General features: G+C 41.5%; 1 protein-coding gene across 3 annotated transcripts; it reads right to left on the reverse strand.

The window, feature by feature from the left end:
* Positions 1-557: 557 nt before the first annotated feature.
* On the reverse strand, positions 558-20,236 carry tpd52 (tumor protein D52). Of its 3 annotated transcripts, none has more exons than XM_030063484.1 (7): positions 20,105-20,236; positions 6,581-6,708; positions 6,236-6,384; positions 5,407-5,508; positions 3,496-3,537; positions 2,612-2,660; positions 558-2,078 (listed from the first exon to the last, which is right to left on the reverse strand). In XM_030063484.1, exons 1-7 carry the CDS (start codon positions 20,121-20,123, stop codon positions 1,956-1,958), a joined length of 612 nt encoding a protein of 203 aa, XP_029919344.1. In that variant the 5' UTR covers positions 20,124-20,236; the 3' UTR covers positions 558-1,955. The 3 variants fall into 3 exon arrangements, with proteins under 3 accessions (XP_029919344.1, XP_029919342.1, XP_029919343.1); XM_030063482.1 differs by lacking the exon at positions 20,105-20,236 and adding an exon at positions 12,359-13,235; XM_030063483.1 differs by lacking the exons at positions 3,496-3,537; positions 20,105-20,236 and adding an exon at positions 12,359-13,233.
* Between the last annotated feature and the right edge of the window lie 492 nt (positions 20,237-20,728).

The following is a 20,728-nucleotide window of genomic DNA, read 5'->3' on the forward strand; positions in this document are numbered from 1 at the left end:
AGGAAACTTTGACAGACTGGCTATAGTTGCCTGTCAAGTTTGATTTAACCCCCATCAAGTGGTGGGACACTTAGTATATTAACTGAGCTAGAGGGTAGTATGATTTAGGAGATATAATTAACAAAAACCTTAATGACAATGTTCTGTACTTTCTACTGGACCTACTATATATGACATGACTGCACTGCAACTGATTATTAACTTAATATTTTAATAGTTCAGAGTATATGCCTTGTATTAAGTGATTTACAGTATGAGACTTTGGACAAAGCAAAAGACTTTTCCATCACAACTTGCCTAAAATAATGATTCCATGTGATGATGTTCCTCTTACCCTCATCTGATTATCTCCTGATAAGGACACTTACAGTTTACACTTGTTGGAACAGTTTTAATGATATAAGTCTGTTTGCAAGCAATGTGTCATATATAATTCTTCAGCTGGCCAAGCCTTTATAAAAAACAGCAGAATTTGGTAATTTTGTGCACTCCTCCATGAATGTCTCAAGAGATTGATTCAAACAAAAATTTATAATAAAACACAAGAAAAACATTAGCCACTGTTAATCAGTTTTATAATTGTCACATTGGCAAAAACTGCACATTGTAGGTAGATCTGGGGTGCAAAATACAAATGTTATATGCTAATCTATTATATTACAGTATTATTTATTATCAGTATACAAAATAACATCTAATGGCTTTTTGTTAGCCTCCTTTTTAAACTACATGGGGGGAGATAGCTAGGTGTTACCTCCCCTAGCAGAAACAAAGGACAAGTGTTCAAATATTGACTCTGGCTCTGGCAAAGACACATACATTTATTAAACTCTTGCCCAGGGTCAAGGCTAAACCTTGACTGTCTGTTTGCTTTGCCGCCGTTCTGCTGTGTTGGCTCGATTTCCTGAAACTATCTTAGCACGGAGATCCTCTTTGTCCAATTGTTATCAATAGCAAAAGGGGTGAGTTTTACTCTGGGGAGTGCTTGGGAAAGTCAGCCTAGCAGTTAGTGACTACAGCTTTAGTGTACATGCTGGATAAGAGACGTTTGAGTGTTTCTATGTATGATAAATGATATAAGGAAATGTACTGTACCTACTATATATGAATTGAAGTTGTGATAACTGTCAAAAAAGCATACATTCATACCATAAACACAGTGTTAGACTGCAGTAGATTGTGGTATCCTAAGACTGATAAAGATGAAAGAAAAGAAAATGACAAATGGTGTCTGGCCTCAAAGTGGTATGCTGGTAACCCAACGTAAACCAGGAATAGCCCCAAAATGGTGGAAGAAAACTGAGTGCTTACAGTAACAAACCCAACATGCAGTGATAAGGACTGAAGGATAAGTTGAAGGAAAAGGCCAACAACTGCCAGGTTCAAAAAAAAAAAAAAAAAAAAAAAAAAAAAAAAGACAAAAAGGTTTTAAGTGGAAAGCCTTTTCTATTTGTACAATCCTCTAAAACACTGAGTGTCATTCAGGCAAACAGAGAAAAGCTTACAAATGTGATGCAGCCGATGGCAGTTGTAATTCAATAAAGGAGGGGGGGGGCTAGGAGCACGTGTTTGGCATTGGTTTGAGCTGTGCTTTTGTTAGCTGGAGAGTGGAGGAGAGAAGGAGGAGTGCACGAAGAAAGGGAAGGCAGCAAAGAAAGGTTATAAGGCAGAGAGCCTTGTATCCCAAATCTCTATTGTTTCTCCCACAGTCCCATGCTTTCAATTCTACACGGGTTGACGAGTGAGTGCATGTGTCAGACGAAAAGACCAGACAGTTGGATCACAAGGTAGGCTGGGGTAAGTCATTTGTTTCCAATAAAGGGAGATTGGCACACAAGACTTTAGGGGCGAGGGCTGACAGTTGTGGGGTTAAAAGGTCAGCATGGGGGGGTGGAAGAGAGGAGAGAGGAGGGGAAGGGAGAGGAGGGGAAGGAGGGGGGCGGGAGAAGCGGGTCTCAGTGCATGGGTGGTTCCTGGATGGGCGTGTCCTCGGGCTGACTGGTCAAAGACTCGGGTGTCGGGTTACTGTCGTCCTGGTCGCAGTGGTTACTGTTAGACGCCGATGGACTCATCTTGGTCTGAAGCACAGGGGGGCAGAAAGACGGGATGAGGGGGCCTCTTAAAACTACAACTTACACAATGTGCCTTACACAAAAACACATCAATTCAATTAAAATATTGGCACAAAGACACAAGAGGCAAACCAGCACAACATAAAAGCCTATGAAGTCCATACACATAAGTCCTTATATAAAAACTAGTGTCTAGAAATAAGCATGTTATTTAAGATTTAAAAGTCACCCTAACCTTTAGGAACAATTGATGAAGCTAAAATATGAAACACTGATTGTAGGAGAGATGGCTTACAATTGAGTTAGGTTAACACACATAACATCTCCCAGGTCAACAGACGTCACTGAGCCGCTGAAGGGCAACTAATTGAGAAAAATCTTGACAGTGTGCTATACCAGTACACAAATACTAAGCACTAAACTAGTAAGTCCTTTGCAACTGGTCGGTAACGGTTCAACATTTTGAGGTGTGGCCAGAACAGCCCAAAATCACCAGAAAGATCCTCGTCTTGTTTTTAGTTTTGTTTTTAATACATTACCTTTAAATTCTCCACTTTCTCCTCAAATGACTTGAAAGAGGCTGTATTCCTATGAGAGGAAGAGACATGGGAGAGTGAGTAACACCTTGACAGAGCTGCGGACCCACCTGACCTGCTCATAAATGCTGACGGGACTTTGGGAAACTGGAGATGCACAAAACAAGTCGCCTGTTTCAAAAGGGAGATGGGGCATCCGCTGTAATCGTGCCTTTAGAGGTCACGCTATCCGATACTCAGCGCACAAAGGAGGATTTTCTAAAGTGACCCCATTACATTATGTGCTGCTGAAAATGTGCTCACTGGAGCTGCTTGTCTTTTTTTTCAGCAAAGACAACATCAAGAAAGCACCGAATGACAGCGGCAAGAAAGCAGGAAAGGAGTCCTAATATTTTTATGTAAAAACTCAATTTTCAGCAGTTTGAAAAGCTGTTTTGTTGATAAAAAAAAAAAAAGCATTAATAAAAGCAAGCATGTTCAACACTGAATGTGTCTAGGCTAGCATTTAAGCACATAATAGAGCCCTTTTTTAATTTTGTTTAACAAACAAACTCATGGAGGTAATTTTTTTTTGTTATTGAAGGGTTTTAGATCAAATCAGACACACACAACACATACGAGTCACCCATTTCATGTTAATGTTTTGAGGCGGCAGCTTCACTGACGACTGATACAAAAGCTGTTGGCTGTGACTGCTCTCGGAAACCTTGAGCTGCACAATCTATGCATTTGTCTACAATCTATAAAATATCTTTCTTTTTCTCCAGTGCAACAAAAAGGCTGTTCCATGTACAGCCTTTTTACCTTTATCAGACTTTTTATTCAACATTCACAGCACCATTCAATGAAACTCCAATTCACCACAAAGCAGTTGTGAGCAGCCTTACCTCATGACAGGCATACTAGCTGAGTGCTGCAGTGAGCGTATGCTATCCGGCAGCATTAAGGATAAGAGAGGGGATTTAGTATCTTAGTAGAGGCTGCTAGCAAAGACAGCAAGAGGGAGAGAAAAACAGACAGCAAGCAGTGCACAAACCCTCATTTATTCTACTATATCTTCAATGGCTGATTATTGCACCAAGTGCATAAATCCTATAAATCCTGCTTTATCTCATTAAAATTGATTGTGTATTAACGCAGTAGATGATGTGCTAATCCTGTGTATTATGGGGTAATATCTTGTAATCAAACTCACACATACACACAAAACGACCACTAAGCATGCAGGCACGCACACACACACACCCCTTCCCTCGAATGCCTCCCACCCCACCCCACAAAATAGCTACGTGTCCTGGCTAATATGTGCGAGTGCATTTCTCAGCATCCTGTAGCTTTGGGGCCCCTGGTAATCTTGTTTGGAGCCCAGTAATCCAGAGAGAGGAAGAGGATGAGAGAGGAGAAAAGAGATTAGGATCTCGGGGAGAGAGATCGACTGGGGTAAGGTTTCAGCTAGAAGGAGCTGAGTCTAGGCGCCTAAGTGTTTTTTAGCCTAGTTTAACAAGGAATACGGTTAATATTTGCACTTTGGTCACTTCTCTAATCCCAGGCTAACAGCAAACCTCCATTTTGTGAATTAGGAGGAACAGAAAAAGCTAGATGCACTTGTGCACTGCATTATAACTGTTGATAGACTTTGAAGTTGACCTTGTACTGGCTTTATTATGTATGACTACAAACAAATACATGGAAATGCAATTACATGCAAAAACACAGTTTCTGTCCACACAGATTCAAATAAGGACGGCCATGGGGGTCTAAAATAAGTAGGCCTTGGAAATTAAATGTGGATAGTGGAGCTTTCTACTTTTTCATGCAAAGAGAGGCAGATGGTAGGAGAGAAGCTGGAAATAATGAGCAGCTCTGCACACTGTGGCACCCAAACAGTCAAAATACACTGACAGGACAGCTATGAGGTGATTATCATCTATGAGGCATCCACTGTGACAGAGAGAGTAGATCGATGCACAGACTAAAGCCGGCTTCACAAGTCTTACCCAAAGGTATTGGAAATAGACTGCAACCTGCGAAGGCCAAGGACTGATGTAAGTTACTGTGTGTGTGTGTGTCTCCATATGTGTATGTATACACACTAATCTCACCATGAAGCAGCTGAATCCCATTAAAATTAGTATTGACACTGATTAGTAAAATGTCTATACACAGTTCATTGCATCATTATGCAGCAGGGTAAGGGACAGGCAAGAGTGAGTTGAGGTATGGTGAATTGAAGGGATATGAATAACAGAAAAAAAATATCCTCTCTTTAGCCATATTATGTTCCATAAACACATCTACACCCATGCAGACAAGGAACAACTTGATAAAATGCACATTGATATCTAAAATCCTAATCCATTTCACAAAATCATACTTGAATTCTCTGAATTCTCTCATCTTCCATTGTGGAGCCATGGTAAAAATCTGTGGTTTCTGGAGGAATTTGGCTATTAAACATGGGTTGCCTTAGGGTGTCCTGTCTGTGAAAACCTTGTTGACATTCACCTGCTGCTCCCTTTGGAGGAACAGCAAGCATGGCTGAGTGTAAGTATACCCCAGAGTAGATCCAGGTCATGCTGGGGAGATTTCACCCCCCAGCTAACCTAGTTTGCACCTTGGGATCCCCAGAGGAAGCCGGGGGAAGCTGCTGGGGAAAAGATAATCTGGGCTGCTCTGCTTGTGCTGTTACCGCTGTGACCCTGACGAGGATAAGTGGCAAGAAAATGGAATGACAGAGTACAAATAATAAAAGTAGAGCCAGGGAAACACTCTAAGCTGCTGTCTCCTGCCAGCCTCACCTGACATCCTCAAACTTCCGGCTGATGGCAGAACCCATGCTGGTGAAGGCTGCTGTGGCCTTCTGACCTGCCTGGGACAGTGTCTCTGATGTCCTCTTATAGCTGGGAGAGAAAAGGGAGGCAGAGAGATGGAGAGAGGGGATGGCAAGGGGAAGGAAGGACGCAGGGAGACAATGACAAGAGAAATAAGGGGTGTGGGTATATAGAGCAAAAAGATGGTAGAGGAAGGTGATGAGGAGACACCTAGAAACCAAAGACTGAAGACAAGCATCAGTGTCTGGACTAAACTTCAATAACATTCATTTTGTGCTGTTCATTTCCTGAATTGCTTCAGGCCATCAAAGAGTTTCAAACAGGCCAAAAGCAGCATGTTCACTACAAATCTCTTTTAGAGCACTGACTTCTTTCTCCTTGTTGTTTAGAACAGAAAAAAACTCCCAACTGTGCTGAGAGTTGATCATGTTTTCAGGCTACTAAAAGATTGAAAAACCTTTCAGCTGTATCAAAAAAGCACTGAGCTTCAAAGAGACTTTCTCTTATCATGGAGCAACTGCACAGCAGGGGGCAAGCACTATGGCTCCTCAATAGCTGCTTGGTGCTCCTAGCTAAAAAATGGTCATTCTTCACCAAAAAGAGCTTTGTACTAGAGTATCACATACGGCATACGATATGTGTAAGTTTGTTGATGTAGTCCGACTTGTGGGTAGCTCTCTGGCTAAATAATGGCGCCCACACCAACAATTTAGTGTCTAATTTAATCAATTAGGACAAAATCCACTTTATAACACACAAAATGAAACACTAAAGCGTGTGGGAGGTGAACACTTACGCATTGGAGGTGGTGACCTCCTGCCAGCTTTTGGTGATGTTCTGTTTCAGCTCATTGAGGGGTGTGATGCCCAGTTTCCTCTTAATGTCCGCCAACTGCTTCTCCTTGGCCGCCAGGACCTGGGACAGGGTCTGGATCTCATCCTCCACCTGGATACAGACACGAAAACTTTTTTATGTTTGAAGTGGCATGTGCACACTTTGGGCTTCATTTGAAAACTGTTCTATTTGAATCTTTGTTTACTTTACACAGCATAAACAAGAAGTAGTCAAACACTTGTTTTAAGAACATGTATCTTTAAATGCAACTGACCCATGACCCCTCTAATCCCTGATCCCACCTTACCTTGTCCAGCTCTCCTTGTAGTTCCTCCCGCTCCTCCTCTGTCAAGGCGGGAACAGGAGGAGTGGGACTGACAGCTGTCACGGCATCTTCCCCCACTTCAGGAATGGTGTCTGGATGCTGCTGGGCACCTGGGGGAGAGATAGTGGGAGGGAAAATGGAGTAGAGAGAGAGAGAATGGATAAAAGGTAGGGGAAGAGGTAGAGGAAATGCAGATAAGGGTATTAGTAAGGTGGAATGAAAGAATGTTGGGGAAAAAGGAGGTAGGGGAGGAGACAAAAGGATGGAGTAGTAGAGATAGAATGGGGTTTGAACAGACAAAGAAGAAGAAAAGACAAGAAGTAAGAAGGAGGGAGCAGAAAAAAATAGAGGAAGAAAAGATAAGGGATTGAGGCAGTGAAAGGAGGAAAGGAGGGTGAGGCAGCAGGACGAGCAGAAATGAGGGGAGTGGTTGGCAGGAGGAAATGGAGAGAGGGAGGGATGATAAAGGACAAAGGGACGACCCAAGGAGTCAGGGAGGGACAGGACAGAGGAGATGAGGGTTGGGAGAGAGAGTGGGCGTGATGTGACGGGAGAGTAAAAACAGAGAGATCAGGTGGAGGATGGAGAGAAAGAGGAAAGGGGAGGGAAAACAGGGTGTGGGACAGGGGGAGGAAGCAGAACGACAAATAATTCGATTCATCTTTGCCTCTCAATTAACGAGTACCCATTTGGAGAATGATGGACTGGTGGAGAGATAAATCAGGCCACAATTGTTTTTCTTTGTAAAACACATGTAGCTTTATCGGGGTTTTCTGTATGACAGTGAACAGGTGGCATGATGGCGGTGAGCTGATGTTGGCTGTCATGTCGCTCCCCTGGAGTGTGAGGAGAGGAGAGGAGAAGAAGGCAGCCATGGATGAATGGGCGAAGGATAGCAGCGAGTGGGATGAGGAAGATTAAGAGATGCTAAGGGTGCTGTTTGATGGTAGGCACTCTCCTCCAGGGAGGGGGAGAGGCTTTCATGATCCAACGGCAAAAGTGTGTACAGACATACACACACACTCGCATGTGGAATTACGCTAAGCGCTGTCTTTATTACACACTTAGACACACACAAAAACAAACCTCGCTCTCTCCACACACATATAGAGTACATACACACACACACTTGTCTTTGATGTGCCAGTCTCCTACAGGGCTGCAGCCAGCAGGAGCAGCAGTGCATCAATAATAGAGAGAACTTTCTATATGGAGACATCCTGGGCTCAGACAGCGAGGGAACAAGAGAACAAGGGGCTGTTAGGATCTGTCAGTCAAAAGGACAGCGGCGGGTGAGTGTGGTATTCACGGAAGGCAAGGACAGAGCCGGAGAGCACACACCTTTATCTGAATTCAGTTTTTATCATCTCATTTGGTGCTGCCTGTCTCGCTGATTTAGGGTGCAGGGAAAAAAAAGTAAAAATAGTAAAAAGGACAAAAAAGAGCTGATTAAATATTGGAAAAAGAGGCGAATAAAACAGTAAGAGGGGAAGGGGATAAAAAGCAGCTGGAGACTGAATTTCAGAGGTACACGCTGTGCTGTTACCACAACATTTATGCACACAGCACAGCAGGGGACGGGACTGAAGCGTGAGATGAAAAGAGTCCAAAACAGACCAGAGACCAGATTTTATAATTAAAATATCCGCCTCGTGTGGGCCATTTATTATCTGAGTCACTGCTATGATGGTACAGAGAGCTGGAATCTCATGTGATCCCCTTGATACTAGATAGGAAAAGTCTGGCTTGACCTAGTGCCTTGCCCCTGGTAGGAAACTGTAGGGAACCAAACAACAATAATAGCTCTAATTGGCTAATTATCTTGGGACTGAATGATAAAATCTTGTTTTTAATTTGATTAGCTGCTGTTGCCACAGTTGTGTGTGCCAACAATTTAGTGAGGCAACTCAGTATGCTAATGTTGTCCTGGAGTAAACAAGGAATTAAGCTATGTCTTAAAGAACCACTTTTGACTCTTTTAGACTTTGGCCCATTGTTCACCATATCCAATAATTGACGAGAGGTTTGTGTCCAAACTAATTTCTGTGTCTCCAGTAGGTACCTCATGCTATTGTTAGCAATTGATGGTGACTTAAATTATCCCTAAAGTAAGAAAGTGAGATTTTAGCAGCAGCTGTATGGCTAATTAATTTTAATGACCTGCTTAACTTGTCAGTCTTATGTAGAGGATTGGGAAATAAACATAAAATCTGACAGAAAAATAATGTACTTTCAATGGCAAAATATGTCTCTTCCCCCCAGACTTGGAGTGAAACCTGACTTGTTTACACGGGATGTCAAAGTCAGCCGGAGAGCTGTTTTTGCTTTTAGTAATGACCATGTCTAATTATGAAGATTAAGATTTTGTTTTCAGAAGTTAAGAATCTACAGACTATAGACTGAAAATCAACATCAATTTTGGATTATTAAAAGGCCTATCTTAATAGTTTAGATAATGCTAGTCACCTGCATATACTTAACTGTATGCTACAGCATTAACATACACACTGGAGATGGTTTTAGTCCCAGTCCTCTGGTCAGTTACAATTTATTGCTGACCAGTAGACCAGACTCACAAAGGTCAGCATAGCGCCTTAATGATCTGAGGATGTTTCAGCGTTCAAAATTTGACGTAACTGAAGCAACATTGCATAATTATTGCTAAATATCATCAATGAGTGACATGAACACTGGATCATATACATGTGTTGTCCAGTCCACAATATGGCTAATTATACCATTCAAGTTAATTAAAAAGCAACCAACAATGTATGATGCTATCGGCATTCACATTACCAGACCGCATAAAAAATACACAGGAAATTAATTCCAAAGTGAAATATCCAATGTGACATCTACTCTTATAAAATAATCACTAACATTAAAGTAAAGCTCTCTAGTGAAAAACATTGCAGCTGTTATATTACACTGTTGCTAAAGGCGAATTTTAACAGATGTTATAGTGAAATCTTAGGTACTGAGCAGTTATCCAAAATGCATGCTGCTTCAAATCCATTCTGACAGCTTGTTTCTCTTTCATACTCAACTAACAGGTCGTTGCTATGGCACATGACCCTATGCTATGTTTGTTCATCCAGCAAACTATCTCCATATCATCCCCTCCCACTTCATTCCAGCACCTTGGCACCTCTCGCCACACCCCATTTCCCAATACTTGAAAAACATTCCTGAGCAGAGCAGGTTGATATTTTGGTGAAGACGGTGGAACTGAATCATAACTAAAACCAAGCAAAAAATATTTCCACCGAGACAACAGGGGAATTTCCTCGCAACCGCCTACAGGACTGTTAGTGAAATACAAACCTCTCTCGGTTTCTCCCATTTCTTTTGACGTGTAATAAAAGAGTGTTAGCATAAGCCAAGGGCTGCGCTGTGCCATTACTAGTTTCAACACTAATGAAAGCCATGGGAATAGCAAGAGCTGATTGGCTACGTCTCAAGAGCAAATATTTATATGTCAAAACGTGCTGGGGTGATGTAACCTCAGAGAATGCAAGCTACAACTGGAAATCATTGGCAAATCATTTTGCAGAGGAAAGAGAGGCAGGCATTACAGTAATTAAGTGAGGAAAAACTACACAGGAAACTCTCCTGTACCCTTGAGCCCTGAAACCATCTCCACTCTTCCTCTACCTCATTACACCTCATCTGCCCTCTAGCAATCTCTCTTTTCTTCCATCTTCTCTTTCTTCCTCTTACTGATGACACAGCAGTGCGACACATACACTGTATACTGTATACTGTATAGTGTATACGGTATACCTGACAGAGACAGTCTTCTGTAATGGACACCTTTCTGAGAGCAGCAGCTACAGAGCAGACAAGTCAGCCTCCCCTATTCAAATGTTCAATAATAACACTTCAGTTCCCAGGCCTATATTATCTTTGGACGGCTTTTTAAAACTTTAACAACCTACATTATGTTGTTCATGAATTGAGTTTTGTTTGTTCTCTTTATCTAGTTTGTGTGCGGCATACTACCGCATAAAAGCACGCAGCAGCTGTATGATATGATTGAGGAAGTCCAGCAGCACCTCAGGGTGAGACGAACAGGTTCTGTAGGCTGACAGCTCCCGAGTTACAGTTGGTGCTGTGTAATACACTCCTGCAGGCGCTGATTTGAGGTCTGTATGTCTAAGTGAGGGAGCAGCTAAATGTGGGATTGTGTACCTAGGAGGTGTGTATCCCATAGTGAGTGCTGGGAATGAGCGAGGAAGAGAGATGCAAAGAAACAGAGAGAAGGACAAGTGTGTGTGTATGCAGAAGTCTGGCTTGCAACACTTAACAGCAAACTCAACCACATTACCGTTCTACCCGTTTTGTTTTAGCTCATTTCCTCTTAGACCAATATGCTCTTCCCATGATCACTTAGCTCACTGTGGCTGTCAAAAGCCACAACAACCAATTAGAAAAAAAAAAAAAAAAAGATAGGGACTTGAAACATGACTGGAAAGAGCATAATTACATCAGACGTGTCTGACTGCCAGCCCATAATTAGCTATGCTTTTGTGATAACATGCCAAAATAAGAGTTTTGCAATTGTTAATATCCATTTAACTAACATAGCCTAATCATTCGATAATTGCTTTATAATTATGAAATTGGTATTTGTTATTGTGGTAACTAATGATGATGGGAATCTGCAAACAGCACATGGTGGTGTGAAATTTATAACGCAGTCCTTTGTTTAGTCTAAAAGTCCATTAAGCCCATTTTGAGAAATTGCTACAAGTTCCATTCAGTCCAGTCTTAAGTACAATACGATCTTACTGTTTAAATCCAAGAATATGATCAGATTCAAATCGTGAAGCTGGGAGTACAGAATTTTTAAGAGTATAGGTAAAAATACAGAACGTAGGTGCATCCGTGATCTGACACTCTACCCACAACCCACCAAAACAAAACAATAAAAGCTTTTTCTTGTTCTAACTTGGCTTGGCAAAGCTACTCCAAGGCCAACCGAGCACTCAGCACAGACACTCGCACAAGCTTTGCTATAAGGAAGCCTCCATCTTATTCCACTTCAACCTAAGCCAATGCTATTAAGCGGCCGCTGGTTTTTGTAACGAGACTTCCCAAAAAGCTTCTAATCATTCACTTAAACCTTCTTTTATTGTACACCGATGGAACAATCAACTGAGATAGTCTTTAGGAAACCCCACCATGCACAATTGCTTTCAGCTGCTGCCAACATGTGGCTCTGACATATACCCTTATTCAATGAATCAGGATGTGATTCAACCTCATGGAACAAACACACTGCTATGACAAAAACAGGCATTAAAGGAATCTGTGTGGTCCAAAATAAAGACAAAGGCTTCTGATGAAAACTTCTTAAGTATCTTACAATCCAGTGTGAATCATTTTAAATTGTATGCTAAACGACCATGGACATCATATGAGTTAAATCAGAATTCACCAGCTTTTTTTAAGTAAAGGCATTTTCCGTCCCAAAACTAAAAAATATTCATAATCATCGAAAAATGGAAGGAACAAAAACCCAGCTGAATCTCATTTAAAACAATCTAATAAAACTGACAAGACAAAGTTTCACACACAGCAAGCCAATTAACCACTTCCTCCCTCCTTGTTTGTTCCCCAAAATGTTTCCCCTCCCATGAACCAAACCCAAGTTTTCTCTAACACACACACACACACACACACACACACACAAATACACACACGCACACACACACACCAGACCTTGGCCTGGCCTCTCCCTTTCCTCCTTGTGATTACCTCTGGTTTTGACAGCTGGCGAGCTGGGTGGCGTTTCATTGTAAGCCGGCGAGAGGTACAGGTAGCTGGTGTTGACTCCTTGTTCAAAGTCAAACGGAGAGTGGTATTCTTCCAGTGGGTCCATACTCACAGCCTGTAGACTGTTTTGTAGGTTGGAGCCGCTCTACCACCACCACTACCTTTGCTAACGGAGCTAAACGCTGATTGTCTGCATGTGATTCGAGTGTTTGCTGACGGCCTCTGTGTGTCCTTGTTTACAGCGTGTGTGTGTGTGTTTGTGTTTGTGTGTGCGACAAGTAAGAAAGAGGGCAGCACACACAACGTCAAAAGTGTACATGCATGTGGGAGTGGGTTTTGTCTTTGCCTTCAGATAGCTGTGTGTGTGTGTGTGAGTGTGTGTGTGTGTGTGTATGTGTGTAGTAGTAGTAATAGCGCAGGTTGTGTGTATGTGTCTTCAATGTGGTCCAGTTACGCTCTCCATTTCCGCAGCAGGCTTTGGCGTAATGAACAGGCTGAGGTGTTGCGCACCCTCTGCTCCTTCCTTGCTGTTAATAAGTTACCTGTCCCTTGAAGCTTCTGCTATTACACACACACACACATTCTCCATAAACTCTGCCTCGCCCTCTCCGCAGTAATCCCAAAGGTCGCCGTAAAATAGTTATTCCATCACTCAAACATCCATCAGCATAATCAGTGTTGCCTCAGACACTAGCCACCGCAAGCCAGTGAAACACACCGGAGCTCTGCAGGGGTATTGCGTGGCACTCGATATGCCAGCTTCAGTGCTCTCTTGGGTCTCTCTCTCTTCATTCCCTCCCTCCCTCACTTTCCGCCATCCATCTTGTCATCCAAGGAAAGAAAAAAAAAAAAAAAAGAGGTTCCATTTGTGTGCATTGGTCACGTGATGTGAGGCGGGGGGGCATGAGATGAAAAGCGTAATCTGCGGTGTCCCAGATTACAGCACAGCACTAATCCAGGGTGGCTTGTCCAGCTTGGAGCAGCAGTAATGCTAGTCAGCTAGAATGGAAGGGAGCAGATGCCAGAGGCTACACTAGGTATTGTGTGAGAGGTGTGTGTCTGTGTGTGTGTGTGTGTGTGTGTGTGTGTGGTTTGTGCATGTGTGTATTTGTGCTAAAGTGCTCTGAGTGTGGAGAAGAGAACTTGTGTGTGCATGTGCGTATTCATGCGTGCCGGTACAGTCATTCATAAGGCCACAAAGAAAAAAGAGAAGCTTGTTCAGATGCAGGTGTTTGAAAAGTATGTTTTTGATCGCTGTATAAACCAATTATACCTGGACTAATAACCACTGCTGGCACTTCTCTGTTTCACTGAATGCTTTTCTTCCATGATTTGTGTCAGGTTGCATTTTACTAGTGAAAAAGGAGCAATAGTAACAGTGTATGTCATTTTCTTCAAGATCTCACATTCCATTCATACAGCAGCAGTTAGCACCTCAGTGTACTGAAGCTGGCAGTCTTGGCTGCAGTGAAATAGCAAATTGGTGAAATTGCACAGATTCCAAAACTTGTGATGTATTAGACCAGTACATTGTACATAAAATAGAGTGAGCTCTATAGAAGGAGGAAACATGAACTATAGCATTGAGAGAAGAAGAACTATTTTAATTATTATTTTAAGTGCACTATTCCTAGGCAGGGTGTGCCACTAAAATTAAGTAGTCAGAATTTTCTCCTATGGCCTAGGACAGTTGGGTTTGCATTAGTGAACATTCTCTCCTGTCCCCAAAAGCCAGTATGTTATGTGCTCTAATCCATGTGTCTAACTCTGACCATTAATTGGAAAGGATGAAGAGCACCCAGACAGATGTCCAAAAAGTCATTATATCTAAATGAGATGCAAGGCTGGAGTCTTGCTTCAAGACTACACTGAAGAAATCCAGGATGAAAGGTTGAAATCTACATGCTTAAGGAGAGCTGCTCATCTGCACAAGTGTTGACTCAACTGTCAAGAATAAAGAAGAAACCAAGCTTGGAAAATATTTTCTTCAGTTTTAAATTCATCTTTACTTCTCAGCCCCTGTGCAAAAACCTGAATGTGCATGTGCTTCCTTGAGACTCTCAACTGTCCAAGGCTAGAGGAAAACTAAACCTCACATCAACGCGTCCGATTGTTTCTTTGATAGCCATGTATTCTGGTATTCTATTCAAGTATTTTCAGCAGATTAGCTATAGGGTCACACAACATTATTGGCATAATTACATACAATCAATTACTGTATAAAAATGGTTTTACAGGGTTTTTGGCAGCACACTGATGACATCTGTATAGTGGTGAAAAGACCCTGTACAAAACAAGTGAGATGCTGTAGGTCATACACTGCATGATGGTAGCAGTGGTGTGCCCTGATCCACAGTCAGCCTCTGCTGCACAGCGCTTCCCTTCAGCAAGCTCAGCTTGGTAAGTGACACGCGCATGGTCATTCATCACAACTGTAAGCAAACTATCAAGCGTGAACATGTACATGCACCCACATATACCATGTACAAAAATAGGCCTGCAGGCATGTACACATACATGGACACACGTATACATCAAGGACAGAAAATCCTTGCCAGCTCCCATCTCTTTGCAGTGAAAGCATTGCTACAACTTGCATGGATGCTGTTCCAGTTTATCTTAGCTAGCCAGATGCCAAGCTGTGCATCATTTAGTGGCTAACACACACTCTAACACAAAGACACAAACACATAAGCATGTGCGCACACCACTTAATCCATAGTCATAATGAAGCAGAAAATCTCAGGGTCACCCTTCTCCGTGATAAACCTAAGTGACTTATTGTAAAATAGTGAGCAAAATGTGGGAGTAGTCAGAAACAAAATACAATAGCTGCTTCTTGCCTGTTAATGGGAAGTTAAATTAATACAACAAAGACTCATTAGAAGTTTGTAAGAATGCAGTGATGCTGCTCCCTGCACAATTCAAAGCTCAACCATACCTCCACTCTGCTGCCCCTCTCACCAGCAGAGTTGTTGACTCACATCATAAGTGACACTGCATCCATGTGACATTTGTTAAAAATGATTGAATAGCATAGATACAAATGCCATCAGAGTTAAAAAATCACTCTGAAACTAATTTGTGACCACTCAAAACTCCAGTTGCCACAGGTAGTTACTGACCATTATTTAAATCATGTTCTCCTAATTTTTCCAGCAACACAAAATTTGAGTAAAGGGTGACATAAGGCAAATATTTGATTTCATTTTCCCTTTTCTGTTCTTTGTCCACACTAGAAAGTTGGCAAACAGCAGAACACCAAAAGCACCCCATTACACCCACAGACCCAGACTGTAACCAGGAACAAACAACCATTTTCAAGTAGTTAATAAAGCACAGCATGAGATCAATTACCTGATTATTCATGGCGCACCCTGTCACATGTTGAGCCTAAAACAAGAATCATGAGACATGGATGACTGTGGTTGCAGCAAAGTGCTCACAAGGTTCCCAGAGATATGCATCGTGGATAAACAGTAAGAGAAAAAGTAAACGATTGGCTACACCTAAAGGGCGTTGGTTGTCATAGACAGAGATTCAACACCGATACACCCACTTCATAGTAGGTGGACGTCTGAATGAATGGACATCAAAGCAAAGCCCTCCTTACAGCATCATTGTCTTTGGGTCAAAATCTGAGTCATATGCTTGATATGAGTTTTTTTTTCTCTATATTATAACAGATTTTCAGATTGTTTTTTATAGTTATTATCTTTGCTATTTGTCACAGATAATATTTTAGAGAGGTATGAATAAAGGCGACCAAGCTACATCTGACTCACTATTCAAACATGTTATGACTCTGAAAGTATCATATTAAAGGATGCCATGGAGATGCAGGAGCCCGGTTCGTAAAGAAGAGGGAGGTTTGGGAGATGTTTCCTTAATGACAACAGTTATCTTCACTTCCGCTGCCTGACACATCAATTTGATTCTTAACATTGGAACCCAGTTATTTCCTTTACATGATCCACACTAGTCTGGAGGACTTCTCAGTGTTTCACTATCTTCCTCTTAAAGGATAGACACGAATCCCAAACATTCTTAAAGCTGGGCAAATAAGACAAAAAGGCCAACAAAAAACAGTAAATGTATATGTCTCTGAAAGATTCAGGATTGTGACCAGTCCTCGTATAATTTGGCAACTATTTCATCTGTTAGAGGCTTTGCCTTTTGCCAGGCTGCCATGGTAGATAAGAATTTGTTCTTAATGACTTGCCTAATTAAATACACTTAAAAAAAAAAAAAAAAAAAAAAAAAAAAAAGGTAGTGGCAATGAATTTGTTGTTAAGGAACACAGACAACACTGAGTAAAGCAAACTCGTAACAACTGTCTGACCAATGCTGTGCACACAAACAGAAACAGTTGCAGTTGCAGCTGCAGTCCAATCTTATTTGTTGAAGATGATATGATGTTTGAGTTTAAATATGAGTGAATATTTAATGTCATGCCCACTCTTTAAAACCATAACTTGCTTCAATGTTGTGGTGGCAGGTTATGCATACTGTCAGTTCTGGTCCAATAATCCCCATTGCCTAAACTGATGCACAAAAATGTGCTCATGCAGTATGTGATGCAACTGCCTCTTCTACTGGAAGATTTCTTAGACTGCAGACTGCGCAGCACCACCCATGGCTATAATAGTAACCAAAAGTTCAGTCATGTAATAATGCAGAAGTAAATTATGACTTGAGAAGTCTTTTTCATGACAAGACAGCCTTGATATGACAGGGCAGCAGTATGTGAAGTTTGAGTCACACTTTGAGACAGATCAGCTCAGAGGGGTGGGGGGATGTTGACTTCCTCTGACTGTCCTCACAGCTGAATGCAGGCAGTTATGCCTGTTTTAAATCAAATAGAGAAAACTCTGGCTGCCCCCTAAGGATGATCAGTCTCATTAGACAACACAGTGGGAAAACAAGCATGACTGACTGAAATCCCTATTTGAAAAGGCAAAACAATAAGTGTCTGCTTCTGAAATAGAAAATACAAGACAAGTTTTCTTCTTCAGTACAACAATCAAGGAACCACAGCACAGATTATTTGTCATTCAACAATAAAACAAAATTAGGTAACATGTGGATATACAAAGGTCTGCAATGAGATATACTGAGGTACTTTGATGAGTAATTACAAAAAGACCATACCTTTCAGTTCATTAGGCCGTACCAAAGACCTAAAAAGAGCATTTCACTGTAATGAGCACAATGCTTTGGAAAAAAAGACAATTTGTGTGGGCTGATGAGAATCAAAACTACTCAACACAAAAATGCTGAGCGCAGAGCCTCATGCATAAAAACGGGCACTTTTTTTTCACCACACTTTGTCTCTGTTAGTCAAAACATATAAAATGGAAACATCCTCTTTCTACAATATATAAATTCTACTGGCTCATGCTGACATACTAACCAAATCCTCTGTATCACATAGCCAAACACTGACCGTGGGCAAGCCCTCCAAGAGAATCTCATATCAGCATTCCAGACATTGTGCTGAGAATACTGAAGGAAATAAATTCCCCCTCAAGCAAAAATGGACCAGCATAAGCCTACAGTAGCTAACCACTGGCAAGTCTTCTAAACAGGGAAAAGTGAGAACAGAGTAAGAGATGCTTATTGTCATCGACAAAGGTCTTCTAAGAATACACATCCAGAATAAGGTACAGACTAAGACCCAGCTCCCTTGAGAGTTCTTGTGAGTATCACTGGCCAGGGCACTTGTGCACGTTGGCGTCTCCTCTGCTAAAACAGGTTAGCCTAGCTCTTTTTAATGGGATGTCTCACCTGAACTACTGACAAAAGGCTGTGAAAAACAAATCTTAACACCACAAAGTATATCCTGATTTAAGTGGACGCCATGACAATTCAAAAGGGGAGAGTTAACCAAAACCTTAATACATTTTTTGAGTGCTTTATCTCAAATAGGTTACTATGTAAGCTTAAAGCCAGCAGGTGAATGTGACAAGGGAAAGACTGATAAGGACACAAGCACAAGCAGTGGAAGGATGGAGCTACTGTAGCTACCTGTATTACATGTGTGACAATAAAATGAACTTTATACTATATTGCCATGGCAGCCTGACAAAAAAAAAAAAAAAACACTGGACAGGTCCCATGACACATTAAGGAAAACACTGACGAGAGGCTGACAATGCACTTTTGCACTTACATGCATAGACATGGACAAAATTCTCAGACAGACATGGATCTCATGGTCTGATATATAGAAACAGGAATCATCAATGACTAAAAGGCTACATCTGTCAACTCCAGATAATGTACAAAGCACATCTTTCCCTTCTCTTGTAAGATTCCGCACCTCAAGGCAAAGACATCAAGTACACCACATGCGAACAGAATTCAGGAAATGACATTTCTGAAACCAAGGGGGTGAAGATTGTCGTGGATGAAACTTTCTGCTGAAAGGAAACGAGGTCAGGGCTGTGGCTTGTTTACCTGGCACCCCTTTGAGGGTGAACAAACAAACCTGTGCCTGTTGCTTCGTTCCACAAGAACTACAAGGTCTTGCTGAGGATAAAACACTGTTACTGTTTTGCATGCATTTAGTCATGCTTGTCAACCTAGTTATTCTGTGTCTTCAAATACATATGTCCTACAGTAAAAAAAAAAAAAAAAAAAAACTCTCCTGAGAAGCAGCTGTAGCATTCGGCAGGTAAATAAACATGGCAGATTAGGAAAGGGACAATGAGCAAGAGGTGCAGAGGAAGAGGAAGCAGATGGCTGCCTAGCAGGACAGGCAACGTGCAGGTATGGGAGAGGAGAGCGACAGGAAGTATGCATTCACAGTTACCTGCAGGACATACATTCATCTTTGCTCTTAACATGAGGATGCTTGGCAGACTGAGTTGCCAACCATGTGTGCACTTGAGCTGTTAAACCACTCTGATAAACCAGCAAAGCCTCCCACATAGGCTGATATGGAATAGATGACAAGCATGAGCATTATCAATACGCTTGCACAATTCATACAACATCCTGTTCAGAAGGGAGCGTGACATTGCCTTAGGTTATTTATATTTATCCTCTCTATTGAAGATTTAAAAAAAACAAACAAAAAAAAAAAAAAACAGTCTCAGAAACAATACTGTACAGTAAAATCTGACTAAAACACATAAAATGGTGATACTTTGGGTGTAGTACTAATCAGTTAACAGCTATCCATATGTAGAGATGAAACCCAAAACTAACCCTGTGCTCATTTGAGTTAGCAGAGGGGGGCTCTCCCACCAAAATATGAGAGGCATCAAGATGTCACCTCATATAAATTATGAATGACATCACATGTAAAGTAAAATAACACTGTATACCTATCAAGCTTGTTTAATTTTTTTTTAATCCACAGCGGTCAAACAGCGTAAACGTGTCAACTGCCTCGTCTGTTTTTTTCTGAATACTGATGCAAAAATTGTGTAATATTCTACTTCCGTGTTCTTTTGATGAACGCTGGATCACTAGACATTTTTAAATGTAAATGTTTTTTTTTTTAAGTAAATCTACGCTTCCAGAGGCCTTAACGGCCGTCAGCATCTTTGTCAAAATGCACGTCACGACAGTTAAAAAGTAAGCAACGTCCCCGTCAGGTTTACTGTACAAAGTTAGCTAGCTTGCTAACTTTTGATAAAAGACATGTCGCCGTGTCGGTACTTTAAAACTGTCAGCGCTGACAACACTGCCAGTCTGAGTGCATCTCCAAAAATCTGTTACCTTGCTCTGCAGCCTCCATTGTAAAAGCTGGGCGCTGTTTCTGTCACTGTTAGGTCCCAAACCTGCAGGTTGCACACTTGGCTGGAGCAGATGTTCCTGATCTCTCTCTCATGTTGCCAGGCAGCTCGCCGTGGGGTGGGGTCCGCCGTGACGTCATCACGTAGCAGTGTAAACAGAGGCGAGCACGTGGATCAAGTTTTGGAAACGTCCATCAGTTGCAAACGACAGCCTTGCATACACCGACCCTGACATGTCATTTTTTATTTACTGGAGGCGTTTTTAGTACAAAATAAACATATAAACATTTAATCTCCATCATATCGGCTCATCGGTTGATTTTATATTATTAGACAGTTTAGTCATGCCGTTTTACCACGGTTTGTAGCAGAATCCGTTTATGTTTGTATGTTTTGCTTTTGAAATATGCACTTTTTTTTTTTATTTCATGTCAATAAACCAACTCTGAAATGAACTGAAATGCGTGCGGGATCAGTCTGATATTGAAACAAAGTTTTTCAAGAATTTCCTCTATAATATATATATTACCTATAACTTCTAATATGTAAACAATAGAAGTTACGGGCAAGTTTCAGAAACTGAAGGACACCAACCAAGCCCCGTAAA

The sequence above is a fragment of the Myripristis murdjan genome, chromosome 11, assembly GCF_902150065.1.
Source record: "Myripristis murdjan chromosome 11, fMyrMur1.1, whole genome shotgun sequence".
Lineage (NCBI taxonomy): Eukaryota > Metazoa > Chordata > Actinopteri > Holocentriformes > Holocentridae > Myripristis > Myripristis murdjan.